Below are 13,777 nucleotides of genomic sequence, written 5' to 3' on the forward strand. Positions count from 1 at the left end.
TTTGTGTTTTTACTGAGGCTTAGAAAGAGCCTGGGCATAAGGAGTATCTGATCCCTTTGCAAGCCCCTACCAGTGGCTTCTTCTGCCACTCATGGGGAGGGAGTCTTAATCCATCTTTCCCCCTTGCCTTTCTGGATCCAGTTCTTCTGCTGTGGATATGTTTGCTTTCCCCATTTTTATTTCTTTCTGTCCTCTTTTTTTCTTCCTGGGATTCTCTTCCATCCTTCCTCCCAATCACTGTCTCCAATACTTTTCTCTTGCTTCCATCCTCCTCCTCTTCCTTCCTCTTCAAGTTCTTCCCCACCTCCTTCCTGTCCCTTATTTAAGTTCTTGACTTCCTGTGTCTCCCCCCTGAGTGTTGGCTGCATGGTTGATGTTTTTTCTTGCATACAGTGCAAGTCACTGATTCTTGCAGTTCACTGATACAGGCCACCACCATATCTACAGAAAGGAAGTGCCACCCCTAAGAGTTCCATGTGCCTATGTTGATGGGCATTCTGGAGTCCATAGCATCTGAGTACATTTATGTCTAAGTATTTCTGGTAACATAAAATATTTATGTGTAACCCAATTCCTTCTGTCTTCCCCCAGAAAGATTTCAACTATCAATCTGAACTAGTCTGCAATGTGTGCAATATATGTGAATTCTTATCCTTTTTGCACTGTTGTGATTTTCACGTGTGGTGAAAATTGGCAACATTCTTAAGCCCATGATCGGTAGCCTGTTTAGCTTGACTGAGGATTGATGCCTGACTTGTGTTTCTGTATACATATGTGCCCTTTTAACATGGTACACCAAGATATGCATGCCGTGAGGGAGAAACATGCATCTCCAAATGGTCTTCAAGAGTTGCAGTTGCCTCAAAGGCAGTTGCAGTTAACCACCCTGGCACATGTCCGCTGGTGGCATCAGTGTGCATCTTTATTCTTCATAGAGCTCAGAAACAAGACAGTTTGCTATTGCTGCAGAGTGAATTGGCCCAGACACGGTCTGTTAATCTCTTTAGTGCTGCTTCTTAATGAGCCAACTGCTTTAAAAGTAATTAGTAATTGTAGCAATGCCTGTTCTGCTTTCTGTTGTATCTGGGCTGGGGATAAGAATAGGCCCTCAGTTTGGCTGTACTTGTCGTAAGAGGCGACTAAACAGCCACCGGGTAGATGGGACTCGTCAGCCTGGGAAGGCAGCTCATCTGAGAGAAGGAAAACTCTGATCCCAAACCTCCACTGCCTTGTGGCTACATCCAGTTATGGAAAAGGCTTCAGGAGTCAACCTCGAGGCAAAATCCGGAGCCGGAGTCCCTGAGGCAGTTCATGGCTGAACACAGTCATGTTCTGGCAACTCCTGCGACGCCGCTGGAAACAACCATATTGGCCTCTGCCTTTCCATTGGACCATTTCAGTGACGTGGAGAGGGGGGATTTGCTGCATGGGTAACAGCCTATCCTCCATACCTACTTTACCCAGGCTTCGCGCACTGGAGAGGACACTCTGTTCCAGAACCACCATTCAGAGCGTGACACCATAGTCTTCCGAGACTGAAGGATGCCAACTCAATAGTTCTTGGAACTTATTGCTCTAACGAGCTCCGGGTCCCATAATAAAAAAGTCTCTGAAACAAACTTTCGGCACAATCCCATGCAAGTCGGCTCAGGTTTAAATCCTATTGTATTCAAGTGAAAAATATAAGAAAAATGTTACAGGATTGCGAATGTTCTTGCAAGGTCATCCTGTTCCACAACTTTATAAATATTTACTCTATAATAGGTGCACTGGTACTTGCACATATTAAAAAGGCAATTTTTTCATCCATAGTCCCCACACCTGTGCCATACTATGACTTGTGGGAGAGCATCACCACTATTTAGTTGCCCATGATAAAATTGCTTATTAAAAACTTTAGGCCAACCTGCATTTCAGAAGATATAGCAAGGATAATTTAAATCTACAGATAAAATGAGCATGTCAGATAAATACCTATTTTAATGTTTTCAGTCTCTTCTGATGCCCAAGTTCAGGTTCATTGGCACCAATTTTTAGCTAGGCAGAACTTGGGTGGTTCAGATTAAGTCTAGAGAATTGGAACAAATAGGTTGTTTTTCTACTTCTCTTTGGGTAGCACCAGAAATAGCCTCATGTCAGATAAGTGAGGTTGTCTACAAAGAATGTCACTTCAGAAATACAGGAAGAACATGTTCTGCTTAGGGATCAGTGTAGGGCAAGAAGTCTGAAGGCCTATGAGTGGTCAGAATTACTTCAAATGCCATGGTTGAGTAAAAGCAGGAAACAGAGTAGCCCTTGGTGTTTATCCTGTTGCTTTAAAACTTAATTTTTCTTTCCTAGACCTGTCAGTGGCATGTTGGCTATTGCCAATAGATTGTTAAGCAAGCTTGTATTGAGCTAGGATGTCACCAGGTTCTTAGTATGTTTGGTGTTACTGTTGATCGAGCTTGTTGTCAGGGGTCTCTAAACTTTTCAGGCAAAGGGCTGCATCAAATATCCAGTGGTGTTGAGGGCTGGAAAAAATTAAACAATAAAATTTAAATAAATAAGAGGTGGAACTTAGATGAATGAATAAATGAATAGGCTCAAATGCCCAGGATTTCTCCAAGCACCAACACAGCCCAAGAAATAAAGCACACACTTGAATGGACCCCCATTCCCCCACCCCACAAGCACAACTCCAGTTTTATTTGGTGAATAGGGCCAGATGCTCTCAGGGGATCAGGGCGGGCTGGACAGAGGCTGGCTGTGGGCCGCATCTGGTCCCCGGGCCGGGGTTTGGAGACCCTGGTGTAGATCCTCAGCAGTTGCATTGTGCTAGCTGGTAGCCTGCCAAGAAGTGTAGCTGACTCTTCTGCAATCTCCCAGGTATTCCTGGCAGCATTGAGAGAAGAAACGAATGTGCATGATCAAAATCTAACCATTCCTCCTGTACGTTATGAAAAGGGGTCATGGAAGCTGAATGGGATGGAGAAGTCTTGCAAGCAAGATGGCAGAGCAGGCTGCTTTTGGCCCATGGCTTTTAGACAGTTGCCTCTTCTATTTGAGTTGCTAACCCCGAATTACCTAAACTAGAACCCTTGCTGTTACAGGTCAGTCCCTCTTTTGTACCCACAACATGTAATACAGTGATGGGTACAGTTTTGAATTCAGTGCTAAGATCTTCAACAGGCTATTCATTCAGAACAACAATGACACCAGGTAAGGTCATAATTTTCTTTCCATCCCTTTCAGCTTCACTGACTCTGTCAGCACACTGGAGACTGAAGTCACTGAATGAATGTCAATAATCGAGTGATTTCTAAAGTCTGCAGTAAGCTTTTGGAAGGGGCAAACGGGGGGGAGGTTTGTATTTCAGCTTAAACTAGTTGAGCATTGGACCATTTGAGTAATACTTGGTCAAGTACTGACCATTAATTTGGGTCTGATACTTGGTCAAGAATTTTGAGCATCAACTCACATCTAGGGCGCTTCTGCATGCAGACACAGCTACCTTGCCCTAGCTGCAGCCCTTTTGTACAACATAAATGTGGGTTGGCAGGATTCCCTAGCATTCAGAAATGCCGGAATAGGGAGGGCAGCAGTACAGAGCATGGGAATGATAACACAGGCCTACAAAATTGAGGGCCAGAAAAGCTTTTCCCAAACTTTATGGTGGTTGGATGTGAATTTGGGGTGCAGATTCCAAAAATGGCATCCATTTTGCCATATCGCATCTAGTTTTGGAAATATACTATAGCCTCATTAGTGAATGGTTCAAGCAGCTCCCTCATGAGGAAGCCATGGTGTAGACTTCCTCATGAGGAAGCTGCTTGAACCATTCACTAAAGAGACTATGCTATGTCTCCAAAACTAGATGTGATAGGGCAAAACGGATGCTATTTTTGGAATTAGCACCTCAAATATACCCAGGAATTGGTGTAACGTTTAAGGAAGCAAAATGAGTGTTGGCCTGTGTAACCTGAAAAACCAACTGCAGTATGTCCATAACCCCATCAATCTTGACCAGTAGTCTGAGGTGGAGGGGGGCATGGAGGGAAAAGAGCTTAGCCAGGATGCTAGTCAATTTCTACATCTCCCAGGTCTCTGTGGACCAGGATGCCTCCAAAGTCTTACCCATCTTATTTTGATGTCCTATATATCTAGTATCCTAGCTGCACTATATTGCAGCTGGAATAGGGCCAGCTATGGCAGTTTTGATTCTTCATATCAAACAAGCCGAACAAGGTTTGCCTGAAATTATCAGACAGAATCAATGCTATAAAGAGAAATTGGTTTTCCAGGATACAAACAAAATTCTCACTTTTACAGTATGGCATATGCCAAGGGTATTAAGTTCATCGTAGAATGAATGCAATGTACTATTCCACCTGTGTTTCAACACATAGCATGGTCATGAAAATGTGGAACAAATTACATGTAACTCAGTGCAGGTTTATACCTTCCTTGATGGCTGCTGCTGAACAAATTGCACATTTAAGAAAAATGTACCAAATTTCTCATTGCACCTGGCAGTAGGCATGCATTAATTACACTAAGGTCTTCCCCTAGAAAAATCATTTTTTCTCTACCTCTAAGGTATCCAGTCACCACACAACTGGAGGGCGACAATGAGCCTTTAATGAAATGAGTACATCCCATAGGCTTCTTTTGTGTTTTCTGAATGAGCCTGGAATAGATTGTAGAAGGAGGGTTTTTGTTTCTGAGGAACATTCAAAATAGGAAATGTTGGGCTGGCTACAGCACTAAATTCTCTGTGAATTTATGCTGATTACACTTGGCCAGTACTAATCATAGTTTTGGGGAAACCTGAATACTTGGAAAACTCCCTGAAGAACATTTGGATTATTGAGTGTCTGCCAAGGATAAGACCAAGATGTGTGCACTGAGTAGGTGTACCCGTTGAATGTTCTAAAACATTTGGCAAAGATACTGATGTTTTGAAACCTTAAAAGCACGAGGCTGGCCTCCCTATGGAGACACAGCCTTTTGTCACAGCAGAAATGAGCTCCTGACCTCTTCCTCATGTGTCCCAATTAGGCCAGGAGGCAGCATTCCAGCCTCTCCTCCTGGTCACTTGTCCTGATAAGTACAGTATAAAACCCTGGCAATGCCTGAAAGAAATGGACTAATGCTCTAAGAAAATATTTTTTCCAGTCTCCTCTCCAGGAAAGTTAGAGGCTGTTCTAAGCTCATGTGGTCTCTTTGAGCAACTTCTCCAGGCAGAGGATGGTAGTGAGCAATCCTGGGCAAACTAGCTTTGCTTTAATTTGACTGGGCTGGTGAAGGGCAGTAGAACCATTCTTTTCTGTTGGAAGACTTGCTGAGATGGTGCTAGAGAATCCTGCAGTTGAAATGAATGTGACTCTCTTCTTCTAGATATTGGCAAAAGTTCAAGGGGAAAAGAACTTCTGAAAGCTGTGCGTACAAGGTTCAAGTTAGCACTTCTGAAAGTACCATACTTGAAAGCTACAATATTTCAGTAATTTGATGGTGCTATCAAACAAGCTGACTCATTTGTCTGAAGTGGGGCTTATTCTGAGCCATCTGATACTTTTCTAATGCCATGTTTGCGTCTCATTGACCATGTAGTATTGAGGTACTGTGTTAACCTACAAGTGTGAAGTATGAAACACATGCCTGTTATCTGACACCTTCTGAAATTTACCTGTTGGAAGGGAATCTCGTGGCCATATGCTCAGTATTGCCGTACTTGGTGGTAAATCTACTCTCCAGTGCAGCCGAACCTACTTGTGGTAGTGCCTTCCTTACCAGCACTCACAGTAGCATCTGCATATGGGAAAGGAAACTAGAAACTCTTCTTGAAAACATGAGCTCTTATTTTTCTGCCAGTCAAGATCTAGATCTGTTTAGGTGAGGAATTATAACTGAGAAGGGGACACTCCTTATTTCTGCAAATGTGTGTAATGTGAAGTCTGCTAGAAAAGCACTATTACTTGCCTTGAATATTGCACAATGTCTTTTTTGTTGGTCTATTCAGTCTAATATATTGCTCTACACAGACCCTTGGATCACCTCTTTTCCTTGTGATGCAACTATGCAGAAAGCTGCCTGACTAACCAATGGAGTGAAGCCAACAGACTTATTTCATGTAGTTGGTGCCTCTGTATGTAATGTGTTTAAGTGGTCACCTCTGAATAAGCAATCCTCTCTATTTGAAATTGCTTCTAGAAGTGGTCAAGTATTGGATGTCTGGTGGTGATGGTGGGAAGGAGGCTATTTGGCATCAAGCTGTATTTGTAGGCTTCTCAAGGCCTGGCCATTGTGGGAAGTAGGTTTTCAAGCTACCTGGGCCTGCTGGGCCTTCATATTATGTTGTGCAAATGAATATTTCAGGAGTATATAATTAAGTCTTTATTTTTGAAAGTTACCTGCTGTGATTCCTCAAAGAAAAGATTTATAATTGGAACAATTGTGTATCTCGTGCAGCCTCAAAGTCAGTGATGGTCATAGGAGAAGCGTGGTGACTGCTAACTCTAAGACATCTGCATTTAAGAGAATGTATGACTCCTCTTTGTTCTTTCTTAGGTACCTTCTTGAACAAGATTTCCCTGGAATGAGAATTGGTCCAGAGCCTACAACTGACTCCTTCATTGCAGTAATGCAGGGGGATGTGGAGGGCATCATTCCTGGAAATGCATTAGTTGTGGATCCCAAAAAGCCTTTCAGGAAACTCAATGCCTTTGGCAATGCCTTCTTAAACAGGTTGGTATGGAGTTCTCAGACAACTGTCTTAGCTAAGGGGTTAGCTCCTTGGAACTAAATCAGGAAAGCCTGAGCTTTATCAATGTTGTATTGAAGGAAAACAGAACTCTGCATTCATGTTTGCATGACTCACTCTACTTCCAAGCACAGTTTCTTTAATAAAGTTTCTAGACTGGCTGTTTGCTGTCTCATATTCAAAGTGATTTGCAAATAGATTATAAAATAAAACCTTTCAGAAAGCTTTGTTCAAATGCAAGGAGAAAATAGAGTGGGATTACATAGCCCAGGAGTGTCAAACTCGTTTCATTCAGGTGGCCGAAGTTAGATATGGGAAGCCAAATTTTCATGTTGGCTGCTGTTTCAGCAGTAACACTTCAGCACTGCTCAGCAGCTAAGAGCCTGAGGGCCAGATAAAAAGCTTCCAGGGCTGCAGCTGGCCCCTGGGCCTTATGTTTGACACCCCTGATAGCCAATGGCTTCTGATTTTTACTGTATCTAGCAGACACTCAAAGTCAGAAGGGGAACTCTATTCCACTTGTACACCTATAAATTAGGAACATGGTGGTCTGGATTACACACAAAGCACTGCATTCTGTGTGTGGGGCTTGTGAATGGCTAGTCGTTCCTCACATTAGAAGGACTTCTGATCTATTCAGTTATGAGGCTTCTGTACACAGAAGACAATTATTTTGTCTGTAAAACACTTCAAATTTTTTTTAAGTGATATGTAAATACTGTTAATAATACTGCAGAGAGGTTTGATTCGCTTAAAGTGATCACTTTCACAACAAGAAATTTAAGGGGAAGCAAAACCAGTCTGAACAGTGAAAAATACTTCTTACTTCAAATGTTGTACAATCTGCATAGCTTCTAATTGTGAAAAAATTGCTGTTGAAATGGAGCAGCTTGGCTGCATCTACCACTACCAGTGTCTTGGAGAAAGCTAACATGAATTGACTAGGACACTCATTTTCCTCCTGAAACAATGACTGGGTGTTTTCTTGATATCAGTAATAACGTGTTCACTATAAGAAGATCAGAAGAATGGTCAACATGCAATTATTCAAAATGCAATTCTGTGAAATTCCCTCTGCTTTTCCAGACCCTAAATTCAGGTATAATCTTCACTAGGAGCGTGGTTTTAGCTACATTAGGTGTCATTTTCAAAGTGCTCTAGTGATAGACACTAGGGCAGGAAGGAAGATTCCTCTGTTGGCAGAGGATGGATCCTGAATAACATAGCGGGGATTTCCAGCTCTGAAATGTATGCAGAAAAAGCCAAATCAGAAATAGCCCGAATGCTTTGCTCTTACCTAGGAAGCTGTGAGAAATGTTCTGAAAAGTCATGTTCTCACTTGCCAGACAAAATATAATGGAAGGGAGGAACAAAAGCCTTTGAATGTAATTGGTAATTGTGATCTGTAGCAGGCAGCAAGCTACTTCAGCCATTCGTCATCATTTTATTCCCATCTTTCTCCTATGGCTCAGCTGTTTCCCCACCTATATGCATAGTAACTTGCCCAGTGCCCGGTCTCCCGGTGAAACTGAGCTCTGATCTGCTCGGCTACATGCTTTTCTCAAGTATCTGTAAATCTGTTTGCTATTGAAATAGACCATCAAAAAATTGATGTAGCCACTGTGATGCAAGCTTCCTTGGACAGGTACGAAGAAATATATGTGGAGCATGCAGGTGTCATAGCAATTTTTGCCCTCTTCATAGAATGAAGATGATTGCATGGAATTACCTGGATTTGTATTTCAGGTGTAGAGACAGAATTTAGGAAGTGTTACTCTATTCTCCTGCAAGCAAAAGAAATCCCCTATTTGCCAAGTGTGTTTAAGTTTTTCCAAATGGTATAGTGAAAAGTGAAAATGCATTTCTGCACTGAAGATTGCACTATACTAAGTGTTCACAATGCTATATACAGTGCATACTAATATCCCTTTCATTGCCTGGGATGTATGAAAATGGTCCTCCTGGTCCAACAAGCTATGGTTTGTTTCATGGGGAGTGAATGACAAGCTTAAATTTCCACTTTGATTGTCCAGCTTACTGATGACTTTCTGGCTTGTTAAATCATGGTTTTCTATGATGTCCAAAGTGGGAAACTGATTTAAACACCTACAAACTAGGACTGCAAGTTAGGATCCTTCACATGTGGCACTGGTGCCTATGGCAGCAGCAATTCTGTTCCCTTCTAGCAGTAAGCCTACCTCTTCCTATTGGCACACACTGTGAAAACTCAGCCATGCATTTCAAAAATGTTTAAGTATTTGCAGGCATTTCAAAATAACCACACAGGATTGCCGTTACTGTTGCATTGTTGGCACAGGAAGTTGCATATGTGGTCTTCTATTTAGTAACCTGCATGTTGTCAAATTTGTTTCTAATCAGGCAAAGTTCTGTTTCTATGATCATCACCCACATACATCAACCAAGCGCATTTTTGGAGAAATGCCCTCCCCCCCCCCCCATATTGTTGGGCAAAGGTAGCAGCCCTGGGCAATTTAAAGGTCCTTTCTGCTGCTGCTATTTTGAGATAGGTCAGAGAACCATGGTTTTGTTTTTATGCATTGCTTCATGGCCAACTCTGCTTTTGATTTTTCTGGCATTTAATTAGCATGGTGCTATTTCTCACTGCTTAACTGGCAGAGCACAGTGAAGGTCAGACTCCTGCAGGGGAACACTTAAAAGAAGGGAAAACAAGCACACTTGCAGAGAAGCCTGAATTAACAGAAATAGTTATCTCCAAAACTGACTTAACCATTTTGAGGGACAGGGAGTAGTGTTAGCAATTCAACTGTGAGAGGACAATGTTTACTTAGTTGTTCAAACAACAAATTAAATGTAGCATTCTTTCCAAAGCATTTAAGATGGCAAATTCCTATTAAGGGTACCATCCAGTGTAGAAGGCTGTTGTTTCTTTTAAAACATGGGCACCATCTTGGTGCCGTTCACTATACAGACCATTTAACAAGTAGCTGTTGCCAAATGTGGGGTTCTGAGTGAATTTTTCCATCATGCATTGGCTCATGGCTGTGACCCAGTTCTTGTTGAAGTGTATAAACCAGTTTCTGGGCTGTACCACTGCAGGGTGCATGGGTATAGACATGGCTGAATTCTGTTTCATACAAAAACTTCCCTTCAGAACTATTGGGAAGGCTGCATTGATTGACATGCCAGTTTTTAACATGGGAAAAGAAGGAAACAATTTTTGAATGAAGGCACTTTGTCAGTTGGCTGAGGCCTATAGTGGCACAGCCCAGGCAAAGGTTTATCAACCTCAGACCTAGTTCTCCTGAAGTAGCAGTTTGTATTTGCCGATACTGTATGACACTCAAACTGGCTTGGATATTCTTGAGTTATCCTTGTTTAAATTTGCCCTACATACCTTTCCAGCACCAGTCACCTTGTGTTTAGCATTCTGTAATCTGGATGGTATAGACAATTGGAAATACCCAGCTTTGATGCATGCATCTGGGCTGGATAAACACACCTTCCAGGTACCTTGAAGGCTGACTGTAAAGGTGACATTATGGTGTCCTGCTACATCTGCCTGAATGTAAGTAGGTATGAGAACAGTATCTCATTGGAGCACAAATAAAATATCTTTTCCTGCTGAAGTTCTTGGAGTTTGAATTTAACTTCTGATCTTCAGACGTATCAGCATTTCCAGGATTGGTTTTGGTTAGGTGTCCAAAATGAAGTGCCCTAATCTAAGACAGGGCACAAGGTTAACTGGTAGATCCCTTAGTGATTTTGCAGTAGAACAATAAGAGTTTCTGATCAGCAGCAGCAACAAAAAAGCTTTCCCCTCTCTACAGGTGAATTGTAGAAAACTTGGAGGGGGGATCTAGGAGTATGTGAGTATGTGCTTCTCTTCTCCTTCCTTGCACCCAAGCCACTCTCTGCACATTGCTTTGGTTGATGAACATTGGGCTTCTAGTATGCATGTAGATCCTACAAACTTGCCCACCCATGTCTTAAACTGTCTGCCATGCAAATAGCTGTCAAAAACAGAACGGCAGGCAGGCTATTGCAATACTGATTTTGTTCAAGAAATATGTAACCTAGTAATCTCAATTCAGTAGAGTGTTTTGAAGAGAACTGGTGGGGTAGACTAATTCCTGCTCTGAACATTGCCCATGATTCTATCCCATGCCACTTGGTTGTAAGATCTCTTCTTTTGTTTTATTTCCTTTAGATTTGTATGTGCTCAGCTGCCCAATGCAGTACTAGAGAGCATCAGCGTTATCGATACTCCAGGGATCCTTTCTGGGGAGAAACAAAGAATTAGTCGAGGTAAATGGAAGGCGCAGCTTCTGTTTATGGGATGGGGGTGCACTTTGACTTGATTCTCATTTTCAGAGGATAAAAGCATGCAAGACGTTGATACTGCTGAGAACATTCTTGCAAGAATGTTGATTGATCACCGGGCCTGGCTTTGGAATGTCCTGAGAAAGTTTAGATGCTGGACTCTGAGGACGCTGTTGGGGAGAGTCTGCATCTTGGACAAGTAAAATGGCAACTTGTGGTGTGCTGCTTAAAGGGCTGGGGGGGGGGAATCTCCTGTGCAAATGCTCCCCCACCGTGGCCTGAAGCGGTACAAGCTCTTGGGGCCTGAGCCAAGTACAGTAACTTGTTTGTATGTGCCTGTTGCTTACTCCGGAAGTGTCTGAGAGCCAGTTAGACAAAAGTGTATTTTCTTTAAAAGAAATTGTAGGTTAAATCTGAATTGTTGCTTGGTTCCATTTCTTTGCATGTGCAAATCAGCTGTATTAACTATGTAGGAGTGACTAAATGGAAATACATCAAGAACTGAAGTTGCCTTCCTGGTCAAATGTAATCTCAGGCAGCAAATCTATTGCATGGCTATAATGTATAGATGCCTGCTGAAACCACCACTGATTGATGTGCTGTACTTGCTCTGGAATTTATTATGACTAATCCTGCATTTTCCTCCAAGGAGCTCAAGGCTACACACGTGAAGTTCTTTCTGTTTTCTTCCCTCTGTGGCTATCCTGATCTGGGACCAAATAATGCTAAATGTGGTGTTGTGTAGTTAAGAACCTATTTTTACTCAATTGGAGCCATGTGGGGGAACACAATTTTGATGCAGTGAAGAAAATGGGAAATAACTGAGATTCTAAGACTGGACTCCACTTATTCACTTCTGGCAATCTCTTTGTAGAGGAATGGGAAGAGCTTGCATCCATGTACACCATGCCTGATTATCACATGCATGTTTGCATTCCTGGATATGCCCATGTTGGAAAGCTGGGACTGATAGCAACTTCCAGTACATGAGTGGACAAGATGGTATAGATTTTGTGCTCCTGTTACTTCTCTAGGATAAAGCCATGTATGAAATAGCCCTGAGCTGTAATGAGTACACCAACTACCCACAAATAGCCCTGTGGGTATCTCATGTAAATCATTGCCTGTGCCTGCAGTATTTGAGGTTTAACTGGCCTTGGTTCCGGATCTTCCAACACAATCTGAAGTATCATGTCAGTATCTGACATGGCTGGTTTTATGCAGGATTTGGAAACCTGTGTGGAAGGCTGTGTGAATGTTCCTGGTATATTTCATATCTAAAGTAGCGCATTCAAAAAGACCATGTTTTATTTGGATTAGTAGACAAATTAAACAGCAGCTTTTTCCCACTGACATTCTGCATCTGATTTTTTCAATTAATGTGATCACAGCTTCAACATGATGCTGTGATACAGGTTGCAGTAACATAATTAGAACCAGTGCAGCCAACATGATTCAACTTGGCAAACAGGATTTTATATACTAATGTGAGGTAGTAATACCGCCTATAACTTGGCTTCCTTCAGCTCTATTTTGCTACTGTGCTCTTTGTCTTGTATGTGACGGATGGCTATTGCAGTCAATGGAAGCATTACATTCTGGCTGGCACTTAGGCAATCATGTCCAATTTCCTACCTCATAGTTCAGTGATAGTTTTGAAGAGACACTTTGCCAACAGTCTGAGGCTAAGAGGCAAAGAAGGAAGGCCCATAGCCAGGGAGACAGACCAGGGACAGACTGCACTTGCTCTTGGTGTGGAAGGGATTGTCACTCCCGGATTGGCCTTTTCAGCCACACTAGACACTGTGCCAGAACCACCTTTCAGAGCGCGATACCATAGTCTTTCGAGACTGAAGGTTGCCAATACAAAAGTTCAGTGATGTCTCCTCCAGTGCTGTTTCATGCAATGCTTGACTTTTGGAGAATGTATCCCCTGTGCTTTTGAAGGCAACACTGTAACAAGCATGAATGCAATACTGCACAATTTTTAACAAGTTCACAAATCTAAAGCAAGGTCTCTTTCTAAATATGAGTATTAAGTAGGACACTGTGTTACTTCAAACAGTCTTGCGACAGTAATGGTAAAACACCAGCAGTTTCACAGTTGAAATCTTGTTGGCTTAACTTGGAGGAAGCCCATTCTATAACTCATGAATCCTGTTGTGCCTCGTAACGTCAAGGGTATGTCATGGTCTGATCGACCCCTCTTCGACCATTATTTCCCCCTTCAGTGCCTAACTTACCTGGGGGCAGCAGCAACATGGAAGTTTCTCACAAATCCTCCATTTGTCATTGGTACCTGGAATTTTGAGATGGCAGGTTGCTGGGGATCTTGGAAACATAGTTTTCCAGGGTGTCTTCAGTAGGGACATTGGGCATGTACATGTCCCAGGGTTCCTTGCTCACCTGCACATGATCAGAAACTTCATGTTCTGAATTGGAACAAATTTGCAAGGCTAGGGGGTAGGCACTTAACTCATAATGCAAGTAAGCATTGCGCATTAGGGAAGTTTGTGTTAAAACCAGGTATTTGGCAGACTTAGGGTACAATCCTAACCAATCCTTTCCAACACTGACCTAGCTGCAATGCAGTCCCAAGGTAGGGTAACAAACATACCTTTACCTTGATGATGCCCCCTTAACTGCCTCCCCACTGCAGGATGCAGTGCATGCCACACTGGCGCAGCTATGTCAGTACTGGAAAGTTGGTTAGGATTTTGCCCTTAGTGACAT

The 13,777-nt window shown here is 42.5% G+C and overlaps 1 protein-coding gene across 2 annotated transcripts in view; it reads left to right on the forward strand.

Moving 5' to 3' along the window:
* The window catches only part of EHD3 (EH domain containing 3), a 37,131-nt gene that overhangs the window by 5,972 nt on the left and 17,382 nt on the right, over positions 1-13,777 (forward strand). For both annotated transcript variants that reach the window (XM_066618676.1, XM_066618678.1), the window contains exons 2-3: positions 6,550-6,726; positions 10,932-11,029. In XM_066618676.1, the coding sequence (XP_066474773.1) occupies positions 6,550-6,726; positions 10,932-11,029 (275 nt within the window). The remainder of the gene's footprint in view (positions 1-6,549; positions 6,727-10,931; positions 11,030-13,777) is intronic.

Source organism: Tiliqua scincoides, chromosome 1 (assembly GCF_035046505.1).
Source record: "Tiliqua scincoides isolate rTilSci1 chromosome 1, rTilSci1.hap2, whole genome shotgun sequence".
In the NCBI taxonomy this organism is placed as follows: Eukaryota; Metazoa; Chordata; class Lepidosauria; order Squamata; family Scincidae; genus Tiliqua; species Tiliqua scincoides.